This window comes from Trichoderma breve, chromosome 1 (genome assembly GCF_028502605.1).
Source record: "Trichoderma breve strain T069 chromosome 1, whole genome shotgun sequence".
Classification (NCBI taxonomy): Eukaryota; Fungi; Ascomycota; class Sordariomycetes; order Hypocreales; family Hypocreaceae; genus Trichoderma; species Trichoderma breve.
In genome coordinates, this window is record NC_079232.1 from 5,861,269 (window position 1) to 5,873,995 (window position 12,727).

Sequence of the window (12,727 nt, forward strand, 5' to 3'; positions counted from 1 at the left end):
GACTGCAAATATGAAATCGACTTACAGACGATCAAGGCATTTCGATCATTCTTGTCTCTCTGATTCGACTTCACGGTCGGGTTGCAGATGGAGTGTTTGTGATTACTTGCCCAACGGGATCCACAATGCCCCAATTCATGCAACAGGCGAATACACTTGACAATTACGTGTCGAATATCCAAGACATCGATCGGCCTGAGTGGCCCAACCATTCTTCGAGACATCACCGCGCTGATCGCCTGGGTCCCGGAGTACAGCCATGAGTAGTGCTCATATGGCGTGCTCGACAAGGTTCGAACGATGAATGAAGATAACATGTCCGATGTCAGCCGTATCTATCCCTCGTGTGTGAGGAGATATGGTTGGCAAATAGTGCTTGAGGTTTCTTCGTATACCTCGGGTGTGTTGGAAGACATCTTGGAGTGCCCGGTGGACAGCTAACTGTTTGCATCTTGGGCTTATCCTGCGTATCCAGTAACAGTGCTTGAATGTGACTATCGCGAGGGACTTGCATGGTGATAGATCACCTCTGGAAGGAATGAAGCGGAGATCATAAGCTAGCCAAGCATGTGTTTTTTTTTTTTTTTTTTTTTTTTTTTTTGAACGGTTGACATGGACATGATGATATAAATGCACTTCTCAGAAAAAAAAACGTAGTTTGAAGGAACCAGTAATATTCAAGGCTCACGATGAGACCAGACACGAAAGCAAGTGAGGGGGCGATGTTGGCTGAGACAGCGCGATTCTCACTGCAGTATCGTCATCAACTTGCAGCATTCCCCAGAGCCCGTTTCGGATACAGGAGAGAGAGACAGATTTAGGACAGACTGCAAGGAGGAGAAAGGCCGGATGACGTCGACCTGTTGCGATAGGTTCAATGGATGCGCTAAGGAGAACTTCGTCTCTTAGATTGAGTGTAAGAATTAACCCGAAGGAGCATCTCCGTGATATCAGAAAATGATAGAGCGCAGGTGATGGTCGAGTGGGGAAGTGATGGGGACCCAAGGGCAGAGAAGCTGGCCTGTTTGAATCTTCAGGCACTGCAATCTCAACGCAGACATGTATCGAATCTGGCATAAGGGTGATTTGAACAGGGAAAGAAGCAATGGAACTGCATGGTTTGGAAATGACCACTTGGCCGTATAAATGAAGTCGATTAATGTAATGATGAGTACCACAATTCGAAGAAACTGAAGGAAAAGCACGATCACGCATTCAAAATGCCCAAACTCTCATTTCGTTCGGATCAGTCAATATTTTGAAGTCTGAATCGGACACCGAAGCACGGAGAGAATGGCTTGTCTCGTAGATGTCGACTCTGTCCACTGGTTACCGTGTCTATACGCAGTGGAGAATGCATAGAGTGAGACGGTTCGTCTTTGGTGGAGGAATAAGTAGTGCGGCAAGGCATCCAGCATTAGAAAATGGGCACCAGTCGAATTATTAGTTTCTTCTTACTAGGAGATAATGAAGACGTACCGATTGCCAGTCCAGGGAGATCAAACCAAGAACAGCACTGGCTCGAAGACTCTAATTGTCGACTGAATTCGACGAGGAACTCGCGAAAGGCATCTTGGAGAAGCCCGACAGTTAGGACCTGTTGTTCGCAGAAACAGTTGCTGCTGTTGTCAACTCACGCGGGCTGCTCTGGCGTCACGCGCTCCGCCCATTGGAAAGTTGCGCTGTTATTACGGCTGTTGGTCGAATCGGGCCAACTACCAACATTCCGCGCATGATATTGGTGATGGATGCATGCTTTTTGACGCATTACACCACCCTACTAACGGATAGGCAGAAGGAAAACGCTTCAAGGTTGACTGGAGGTACGGCTAAACTCTGCGAGTACCATGAAAGAAGACCCTGGAGACGAGTTGTTTTCGTGGATACGCTCTGGAAACCTGCCATGTGCCCAGTCGATTAGGCTGAGATCAAATGTCCCAAATGTAGTAATAGCTTGCACCGACCAGAGCCACTCAGCTCGCGCTTTGATACAAATTGACTATCAGATCAATATGCGTAGCTCCCTACTTATTATGTTGCCAACGAGCACAGGCTGATTCTTACCTGAGGTAAATTGTGAATCGAAAAGGGGGGCTTTTTTTCATCTGTCGGCGGCAGGCCGAAATGGAAGCTTTCATGAGCCTAGAGAAAGCGAGCGAAGCAGCCCACTTTCATCCTGCTGAATCCAACCACTTGGTGGTACTACTACTAGTAGCAGCCGAAGACCACTCCGGGGTCGATTCCGCCTTTCCAGTGTGTGTGGGTGCAAGGTGAAGAAATGTGATTGACATGGGCTGACACACAGTAGCGCGTCGTCTGCTTCTAGCCATGACCAATGAACTAGTATCTCGTAAGGAGGCCCACGCCTGGGAGTGTACCGTTCAAAGAGCATTCCCAAGGGTTGAAAAGGAGGCCCGTTGTGTGCCGTACGAAGTGGGCGTCGTGCTCTTCCGTGCGGGATGTGAGAAGGTATGGATGGTATGGCCCACGTGAGTTTGGGAGAGATGCAACTTGGGCATCAGGGGTGTCGATATGATCAAGATTGCGGCAGAGGCTATGCGTGTTAGTCGATGCCTGCCGTTTCCGCTTGGCCGAGAGGCGGGATGAAGATGCATACTTGTATATAACAGTAGGAAGAAAGCGGAGATGAACTGGTGTGGCATGAATGAGCCAAGGGCCGAGGATAGAACGCGCAGTGAGTGGTGGGCAAGCGTGGTTGAAGCGATGCCATGATGCCGGCACAAGGGATCGGCTCAGCATGAACATGGCAATGTGCCAAGAACCCCAAGGGCGAATGAGACGACAAGAACCATGAGCTTGGCCGAGGCTGAGGATTCCGCGTGCCAGATGCCATGACCAAGTTTGGCTGCATGTCTCGAGTCGGCTGCAGTCACTGGAGGGTTGGAGGATTTCGGGTATCATATCCTTAGTAAAAGTTTGGTTAGCAGGAGGGCGGAACTGTAGTTTCAAGGTGGTGGGTAGAAGCACACAACCTCGGCGCACTTCCAGATCTAGCACGCGATTGATGCCTGTTGCCTCTTGCTTCAACTCACATAGTTCCGAAGGTGATGTAAAGGGGAAGAAAAGAAGCGACAAAGTAGAGGGAAAAATTTCGCGGTGAAGAGTGATTTCGTAGGCAAATGGCGAGATGAAGAAAAGAAAAAAAAAATCAAGCTTTGCTCGTTGTGGCGAGCGAGGGCTTAGTTTAAGCGAGCATGAGGAGGAAGGAGCGCGGTGATGATGCCACTGAGCTGTGGAATATTACCAGGTACCAGTACCTAGACGGGCGAGAGGTATTTTGTCGACTGATACAAGTAACGAAAGGCTGTATAATAATTTACCTTGGGTAGATTAATACTATAGTAGGCATCTGTTGCAACAAATGCCTGCCGATGATAGGGTGAGCATGTACCTGGAGGCACTGCTTAATGTCGCGGAACTATTCGGGATAGTCGTATCGTGAGAGCATTGTTCTAGATGCTGTACAACAAACGCCTCTCGACGTCAGTGCCTTGAGCTGTACTGTGGAAGCCCCGTAACATATAGTAGATACCTGTCTGTATTCCTTTATAGGCGTTGTCAAGCTGTAATGAGCGGAACTGTATTCGATATTAGAATACTACCTTGGCCATCTATTCTTCCATTGCAGGTGGCTGCGGCGACATGGCGTGTCACTATTTCCAGCCCTACGAGTCCATCGCAAGGGATCAGAGCGCGGAACCGGCACGGAGTTAATACCCGAGTTGGAACCGCTATAATTCGCCTGTGCTGTGGTACGTGTACCCCTTCATTTCCCCGGAGAAGTAGACGCTCAAGGGTCCTCGGGGGAACAAGGTGATGGATGAACTAACTGCGTCGCCTGGCCTCGCTTGATCCCCGCTTGTGGACACTTGTTTCTCGGATTTCTAGTTAATCTGCTCTGTACGAATCAAGCAAGGTAGCCCGTAGCACTAACTATCTAGTAGTACCATGAAATAAGGAATACTATCCGTACACGCACGGCTCGTGATCAAGACACGGGATGGTGGAGATGTATGACTAAACCCAAGCGATTTGCTCCGTGCGGTAAGATGTTAGCCATCGTGGAGCGATTCGATGCTAGTCATTCTCTCCTCTTCGTTGCCGCCGAAACCTGCAACACCAGTATAGTAATCAGTAACAAGTGGTACGGAGAATACCACTTCATAGTCTGCGTCTTTCAAGCCGCCGCCCACGACGGTCTTGTCATGACCGATGCCACTGGACATTATTTTGAGAAAGTATACGAAGTAATAGTTCTGCCACCATTTGCAGACAAGACGGTTAGCCCCCCCTGAACGTTGTGCTATGCTGGCCTGAGCTTAGCCCTAGCTAGTCGTCGTGTCTGTAAGGCAAGCGGGCCACTTCTGCGGCCGTGTGGTCCCCTCTTGGGATCAAGACTCCTCCCCTTGTCTTCTGTTCTGCAGAGTCCTACGAAGTGGCAGCACTCGTATCAGGTTGCACAACACAGACATTGAAAGGCGGTTTGCGATGACGGGCTCGGTCGTCGGTGGTTTGTAGCAACACCTGCAGAAACTCCGTTAACAGATGCGATCTGGATTCGAGAAGACTAGAATTAATACGGAATAGAACGGCTGTGCTCGTACCGTAGGTATCGTGTTAGTCGACAAGTGTATTCAAACTAGACAAAGAGCTTGCTGTACTCGTACATGCGATGGCTCGACCCATGCTGGACTGACTGATCAATGCCGGTTCCTGATGAACAGGGGCAGGTCAGCGCGCCAGTGGTGTGATGGGCGAGCTTCGTCGGGGGGCATGATCTCCCCCCCCTCTCTTGCAGCGGAACGGCGTCCGCCAGCGCAAAATGAGCGACGCGCGCGCGTCCAATGAAGCGGTAGTTTGGCATCATCTCCATCGAGGACAGCAATTTGACATGCATAAGCTGCCTTGCTAGTGTATGGCGACGGCGGCGTGTGGTTGGCCGGCCGTTGCTCCCCATAATCTGCAATCTTAGTGCTAACCAATGCGGCGTAGCCTCGTACGGAGTGGTACCTCTAGCACGACGTGTGCCTCCGAGCCGTGGGACGTACTCCAAAGTCGGCAGCGACCCCACTGCAGATAGCCCCACCAATGGGCAATTTGCACGTGCTTGCGTCTGAGCTAAAGATGGTCATGAGCCATTGCCGAATCTTGGGTGGGATGGGATAAGACCAGATGCGATGTGATGCATCAGTAATTTTTTTCGCGGTTTATTGGTGCTAATTTACGGCTACCAGATTTTGCAGCTTTGGGGAGGGGATATTGGACAAGGCCAAGCCAGGCGGTTGAGCGCGCTGCCTCCACCTGCGATGCTACGAGCACTGTACTGTACTCGCACTGCTAGGTGGTACTCGTACTTGTATCGTCTTCTCTTCGTCACTCATCACTGCACGCGCTGCTTCATGTTTGTATGCTCTCGTTTGTGTGGCGGCCGGGAGCGTTGCCGCAAACTTGCCTCGAAAATCCCCTTGGTGAGGCTCACACAAGCACGGAGAGCAACTCGGCGCATGCCAGAAGACTCAGCCCATCTTCAAGTGCCACCATCGTCCACAAGCACGTTTCAATGTTGGCTGTCAGGGTTTCCGAGGACGGGTTGCTGCCAACTTCCCGTGGGTGTGTTGCAGTGCAGGCAGTGACAGGGGCAATGATGCTACATCCCCCATGATGAATAATGCAAGTCGAGAAAAGGAGAAAAGCTAGAATAGAGAGAGAAAAATCAACATTGAATCGCCTTTTCTTTTTTTCTTTAATTTTTCTTTTCTCTGGGGGGAGCATACGTGTTCTTGTTTGAATGGCCACTTTAGCAAGCATGAAGAGCAAGTAGAAGGCGCGCACGATCCAAGGCGCTGTATTGTGCGTACCGCCAAGCGACGCGAAGCAGCAAAAAAAAGAAGGAAAAAAAAAAAAAAAACACCGTCGCATCAGGGACCATGGCGGTGTTCTAGAAGTGCCAGGTGCGACAAAACAAGTGCAAAGGCGGCACGGGTTTGTTCCAGATGATAGACAAGGCCCATCGTTGGATGCTACCGTGCAGGACGCAGTACTTGGTAGTGCTGCAGCACGCAGTGGTCGCTCAAGTACCTTCAGCAGTCGCCGGGTCTCTTTAAGCCCCCTGTCGACGACGAGCTGGAGGGGTAGCAGCAGGTGGCACAAACAAGAATGTCTCTGATGCAGCGCCTTCGGTAATGCTTCGCTCAAAGCCGCCGCAACGCGACTACAACAGGCACTCGTATAAGGACGAGGCGTTTGGTGCCTGATAAGCTCAAGCTGGGTGTTCCTTGCCTGTAGTGTAGGGACATTTAGCAGAGTAGGTTAGCAACCAGCACTAAATGTGCAGCACACGCTGCTCCATGTCGATAAACAGGATTGATGGAAGAGCATCGACTGGAGGGATGCTGCCTGTTCCGGAATAGGGCGCGAATGCTAGTGGCAGTGGCCATTTTCCAATTTGTGGATCGATCACAAACCCCACACACACTCTTTATCTTTTGCGGGACTGCCAGCCTGCAGTAGATTCTTGGGTTAGTACCTTCGTAGTACCGAGTGCTGGGCGTGTCGCTTTAGATGCTCACGCCTGGGCCGTTGTGAACGTGAACGAGGGACTCCCTGGCTTTCGCGGTGCAAAAAGGACAGGCTATCTGTGACTGAGGTCGGTCGCTCCCTATAAACTGTACAGTAGAGGTGCTGGTGCTCCTCACCTTGCCGTTGAATCGACCCGATTGCGGCGTTTGCTGCAGTTGCAGCTGCAGTTGCGGTTACAGGGACGGGTACGAGTATGTACAGCGGCGGCTCGGGCACTTTTCTTTGCACGCAAGCGGCGGCGAACAAATGGAAGCGTGCACGAGAGATATGACCTGTACCTTTTCGCCAAGGCACCGATGAATCTGGCAGAGTGTAAAAGATGGAACTCGGTGCCTAGTCCAGTGTATGCAGCTCGGCGAAAATGGTTATTGAGGCGGCGGTTTGAAAATCGTAGAGTTTTCCGCGATATTCTCTCATCTGTCTCTTCAGTCTGGGAGGCCGCAGGCCATGGAGACGGAGCCACGGTGGCTGATTCAGGGCGGAATGCAACAAATGGTCGTCTAGGGAGTGGTGAGTTGACGTGACGTGCTCCCTTGTTTACATGGATCTTGGACGGCCGTATCGAGTCTGACGAGCAAGGGAAACAAGGTGTCGCCTGGGTGCTTTGCCGGGATGAATCTAGAAGATGAGTGTGTAGTAGGGGTAATGTTTTGTGTTTGATGTTGTATTTTGCCCGTCTTGTTTGTACAGATGTACATGTACGAGTACGTGCCTCTTGCCCCCCACCACATCCTCTCAAACAAGAAAAAAAAAAGCAAAAATGTATAACAGGTCACCATAAATAGATAGTTACGTAAATAGAATTCTTTAATCTTTCTTGATCTTCTTCCTCAACAAGTCTATTGTGTGCCCCTCCACCTTCACCAAGTTTGATAACAACAAGCTTTTCCCAAGGTTCCAGATCGCGATGGTGTATATACTTTGGAAGCATTGGCGTCATTTTTGGCAAAGACACCAGACACGCAGCAAAGGGCATTTGGCACTAGCACGAGGGGGTGCCCCAGTAGCTGGAAACTACCTGCAAGGTACTGCTGCGACAAGCATGCTGACGAAACACTGGCCGGTACTCGCAAGACTAAAACCTGAAGGCACCAGGCATGTGCAGGTACCCCCCCAAGCCTCCGGGAAATGCTGCACCACTCCCCCGATTGGTCTGATGCAAGCAGCCAGTGACATTGGAAGCCGCACCGCAAATCAAATCAAAATCCATGGACCAGTTTGGCCCCCTCTGACCCTCTACCTACTACCTCTGGCTCTCTCTGCCTCTGCCTCTCTACTTCTACTCTCTTTGCCTTCTAGGGCTTCTTCTGCACTCCCCCCTCTCTCATCTCTACTGTCTCCTCTCTCCTCCTCTTCGGAGTCCCTTTCTAGGGCAACTTCAGTCGCTGTCTGAGTCCGCCAACAACCCTCCATTCACCTACTTCACTCACTTTCTCCCTTTGGATCCATCAATACATCATAACTGTACGAGTACGAACGAGTACTCAAGTCCAGCGTGTCCTCGACATCGCCAACCTAAACCCACTAAAATTCTAGTTGAGCCCTTCCAACCCTCCAAAACAATCCGTCACCCCCCCATTTGGTCCAATGCAAACTAGCGCACCAGCCCCAGCGCCAATGAGAAAAAGCCTCCCTGGAAGCAGGTCCGAAAAAGCGCCCCCATTCTACCCAACTCTTTTTCTCCTCCTCCCAGCAGAGTTCCAGTTGAGTTGACTTGGACAAGTATCCTCCACTCTCTGCTACTACGGAGTACTGTAAAACCCTTTTCCCTCAAGACGCCGCCTCTCCCCACCTTTCCCGGCTGCAACTGCGGCTCCCACCCCCCAAAAAGGCCCCAAAAGGCCCCAAAGGCCAAGCCCCGGACAGAGGAGAAAATATGCGAACTGCACCTGCGTCCGTGCCGCTGCCTCACTAAACCCGCCCAAACCGCCAAACTTTGGGCCAACTTGGACGCATCATCAACCTCATCCTCGCTTCTCTCCTCCTCCTCATCCTCGCCCTGAACCTTTTTCGCCGCCCTCGCTGCTTCCACTCGACAACAAACTTCTCTCGCGACATTTTCTTTCGCATCTTGTGCCGCGCCACTTCTCCATCCGCTGTTATCTATCTGCATTTCCCCGGGCGCATCGCATCTGAAGCGCAGTCCACTCAATTCGCCTCAAAGTATACCCTCGATCGAACTTTCCGCGCGCCGCCGACAGCATTTTGGATTCTCGTGCGCATTATCGAGCACATTATCGACACTATATAATCCTCCTCTGCCTTCGCGCTCGGAGAGCCCCCGATACCACCTCCGTGCCCTCGCCATCATCACCGCACCACCGAGCCAGTGTTGTGCAAACCGCGACCGCATTATTCATCACTATTACTAGTAGCCTTACCAGTCTTTCGCCGACTAGTTCTCTCTCATACTCTCATTCTCTCACACTCTCACACTCTCTGCCTCCTTGGCTGCGCCTCGTCATTCATTGCTCGCTGTTACAAGCCTCTTTCGTTATCGGTACCTGATCGTCATCGCCCGTTGCCCGTCGCCCATCGTCACCGCGCGCTTTTGGTTATGAACGGCGACCACAGCAGGAAACACTCGGCGCCAATGACAATACTACCGCCTTCCACGGCCACCTGGGTGCCTCACCAGGGCATCTGGTCCCCGTCACCTCTCGATGAAATGCCCAACCCAATCGACTATGACCGAGGTGCCGAGCTGAACTATGCTGCACCTCATTCTTCTTTTCCTGGGCCGTCGTCCCGCGGCGCATCTTTCGCAACTCAGATGTCACCGCCGCAGAGGATCCCTTTTTACCATGCCCAGTCCCCTCCTCACCCCAGCGACGTGGGCGCGTCCTACTTTGACTATGAGTCGCCCGTTCCTCCGGCGCCGGTGCGTGTGCTGATCCGATGCCTGCCGGCCACAACCTCCGAAGCCGACGTGCGTCTCATGCTCGTCTTCTCTCAAGAGCTCGTCAGCATCGAGCTTATGGGCCCTGACAGCTATGAGGGCGCCTACTACCGCTCGGCTCTGCTGCACTTTCGGAGTATGCGTGGCGCGACTGAAGCCCGAAACATGCTCGACGGCCGCGCCAACATGGACGGCCGCGCCAAGCTGAGTGTTAGCATCTTGTCCTCGCCCAACTATGGATCGCCCGTCAGTGCGCCATTCGCCATGCCAAACGGGGCACCCCATGCCAGCGCGGATGCCTTTACAGCGCCGGTCTATCGTCCACAGCCAGCTCCTATCGGCAACGGCTTTCCGCCGCGTGACGCAATGTCGCCGACATCGAAAGCCGGTCGCTTCTTCCCAGCTGCTCCTCCTCATCAGGACCTTGCTGCTCCGGACACAAAAGCCGGCAGCCACTACAAGAGCCTCTTCAACGCACATTCACCTATTGGCAACCACCTCGCCAACGAGGCGTCAGGACGACTGGGCAAGCACCTCATTAACGATGAGCTTGGCGATGATGACGATAGGGAGCTCCTTAGGGATTCATTTGCCTACGCAGGTAAGGCCACCCCTACCCAGCGGAGAGGCACTACTCCTCAAGACCCCATCAGCCAGGCAATGGCAAACCTGGCTCTCAACTCGGGCGCCTCTTCCACCACCTCGCCAATGCCACCGTCGTACCTTGGGGCTCTGGCTCTCGCTAACGGCAACGGCAACGGCAACTATATGAGCCTTGGACAACAGCTGCAACAGCAACAGCAACAGCAACAGCAACAGCCACAGCAGCGTCATCAACTTTCGCAACTGTCGCAGCAAAACCCACAACAGCAGTCGCTGCCGCAGCATAACAAGCAGCAGCAGCAGCAGCAGCCACGAGCGCAACCCCAGCAAGACAAGCAGGATAAGCAGCAGCAACAGCAGCAGCAGTCGCCGTATGGAAAGCCCAACTTTCCTCCCGTCAACCCTGCGGATCAAAACCCGCCCTGCAATACCCTCTACGTTGGCAACCTGCCCATCGACACGTCCGAGGAGGAGCTCAAGGCCTTGTTCTCCCCCGTGCGGGGTTACAAGAGGTTGTGCTTCAGAACCAAGCAGAACGGCCCCATGTGCTTTGTCGAGTTTGAAGACATTGGCCATGCCACCAAGGCACTGAGCCAGCTGTATGGATGGTGTTTGCACAACAGCGTCAAGGGTGGCATCCGCCTGAGCTTCTCCAAGAACCCTCTGGGTGTTCGCTCCACTCCCTCGCAGACTACTCATGGAAACATTCCTCCTGTCAACGGAATGGCCCCGTCCACAGCCAACGGCTTTACGGCGGCCAGTGGCCCTCCCCCTGGCCTGCCTAAACCGACCAACTTTGGCAATCGGGCCTATAACTCGTATACCCCCAACAGCCGCGGCAGCAACTCTGGGACACCTATCAATGGCTCTAGTGCTGGCTCCAGTTTCCAAAGAGGACCATTTTATAAGAACGGCATCAACATGGCGAAGCCTCATACTCCCTTTGCTTAATGCAGGGATACCAGCAACAACAGCAACGCCTGTTCCCCCATTGGTTTCTAATTCTACCCCTCTCTATTTTCTTTCTTTCTTTTTTTTTCTTCTCAATCATGTTCTTCTTGTTTCTCGCTTTCATTTTCGGGTTCCTCCAAGGCACAGGGGCATCATTTGGATACAACGATAAAGTTCAACTAGCATCAGGGTTTACGGACAGAGAGGGGCGCAACGAGAAATTCCTTTTTTTCTTTATTTTACCATATACCATCTGGGCTCTTTTGGTCGCATCGCGTCCCCTATCAACTACGGCTTTTTTCTCATCTTCAGATAGAGAGATGGGACAAGACAAGGAGCGGACAACGGCGTTGGCTTCATTTGGGATTGATACCTTTTTGACTTTTCCCCCCCTTTTCTTCTCTGATTGATTCCCCCTTACATCTTTTCTTTTCCTAATATGCTCGAAGGATATGGACGAGAACTTCTCTCGTCTTGCTTGTCCACTGCTTTTCTCCTCTTTTCTTTCTTTCTTTCTTTCGAATTCGCTTCGTTCTGGGAAATGGATTACAAAAAATGATTTTTTGTACTCTTGTTTTTGATTCCCCTTCTTTTTTTGGCCAAAGAAAAAAAAAACCGGAGACAGAGAAAAGGTGCAAAAAAATACGGCATGGCTGTTATTTTTAATACTCGTTTGCTTATTTCTTCTTCTTCTTCTTCTTCTTTTTTCATCAGCGCTGAGTGTTTGGATTTGGAATTTGGGAAAAACATTTTACTGCAATGGCTTCAAGTTTGATATTTTCATGTTCCCTATGTCATTATTACCCCTGTCTGCTTTTTCTATACTACTTCTTTTCTTCTCGGGGTACCCAATCCCGTTGATGGCCTGCTGCTTATTGCGGCCATTTTAACCCCCAGCGTCTTCATAGAAGCGTCCACGGCATGCAAATGCTTCATACCACTTTTATTTATTATAAACCCGGTCTGTCAAACAGGAGTTGTTGTTACCTATGCTCTTATGGTGGGTTGTTTCAGCTGCTTTTGCTCCCCGGACGAATGGACAACGGACAATGGACACAATTTGTTGCATGGTCATGAAGGGATTTTGTGCGTTTGCTTTTTCTTCCAGCACTGGTGGTGTTTATTTGTCTGTGTGTATGTGTGTACTCGCGTGTGTTTTCTCTCTTTCTTTTTAATGTTTGCATGATTGGGATGGGCTGCTGATCTTGATGGGCATGGATAACGGAGTATCAAAGTTGGGGAAACAGGAGCAAACCTTTCTTTTCTTTTTTTCCTTTTTTCCGTAAGGAGTTTCCTCGTCTTTTTTCGCTGTCTCTCCCATGGCTTTCTACGGGAAGGGCATGGTTGAGAGCCCCAAAGACAGAGAGAGGAAGGGAGGGGGGGGGTTTTTTTTGTTGGACTTTTGAAAACATTTTGCTCATTGGACGTGGGAAAAACAAAAACATTTTCAACGGCGCGATACGACAAACGTGGCTATCATTGGGAAACTTGCTTGTGGTTCGGTCTGCTCAGCTTTGTTTGGGAGGGGTATTCTTCGTTTCTGTCGTTTCTTACTGCTATTATTATATAGTTTTTTTTTTTTTTTCGAATGTCAAATGGAGTGCCAAGCGTCTCTAGTTTTGTGTTGTAGCCCCGTGATACTCATAAATGATGATAACTCGTTCGTAACCCAGA

At 51.1% G+C, this 12,727-nt stretch overlaps 1 protein-coding gene across 1 annotated transcript; it reads left to right on the top strand.

Annotated features, from left to right (window-relative positions):
* Nucleotides 1–9,538: 9,538 nt before the first annotated feature.
* T069G_01723 (RNA recognition motif domain-containing protein) lies at nucleotides 9,539–11,053 on the top strand (the record flags this gene model as incomplete). The annotated part of the gene is made up of 1 exon (XM_056168933.1): nucleotides 9,539–11,053. One exon carries the CDS (start codon nucleotides 9,539–9,541, stop codon nucleotides 11,051–11,053), a length of 1,515 nt encoding a protein of 504 aa, XP_056034249.1.
* Nucleotides 11,054–12,727: the final 1,674 nt, after the last annotated feature.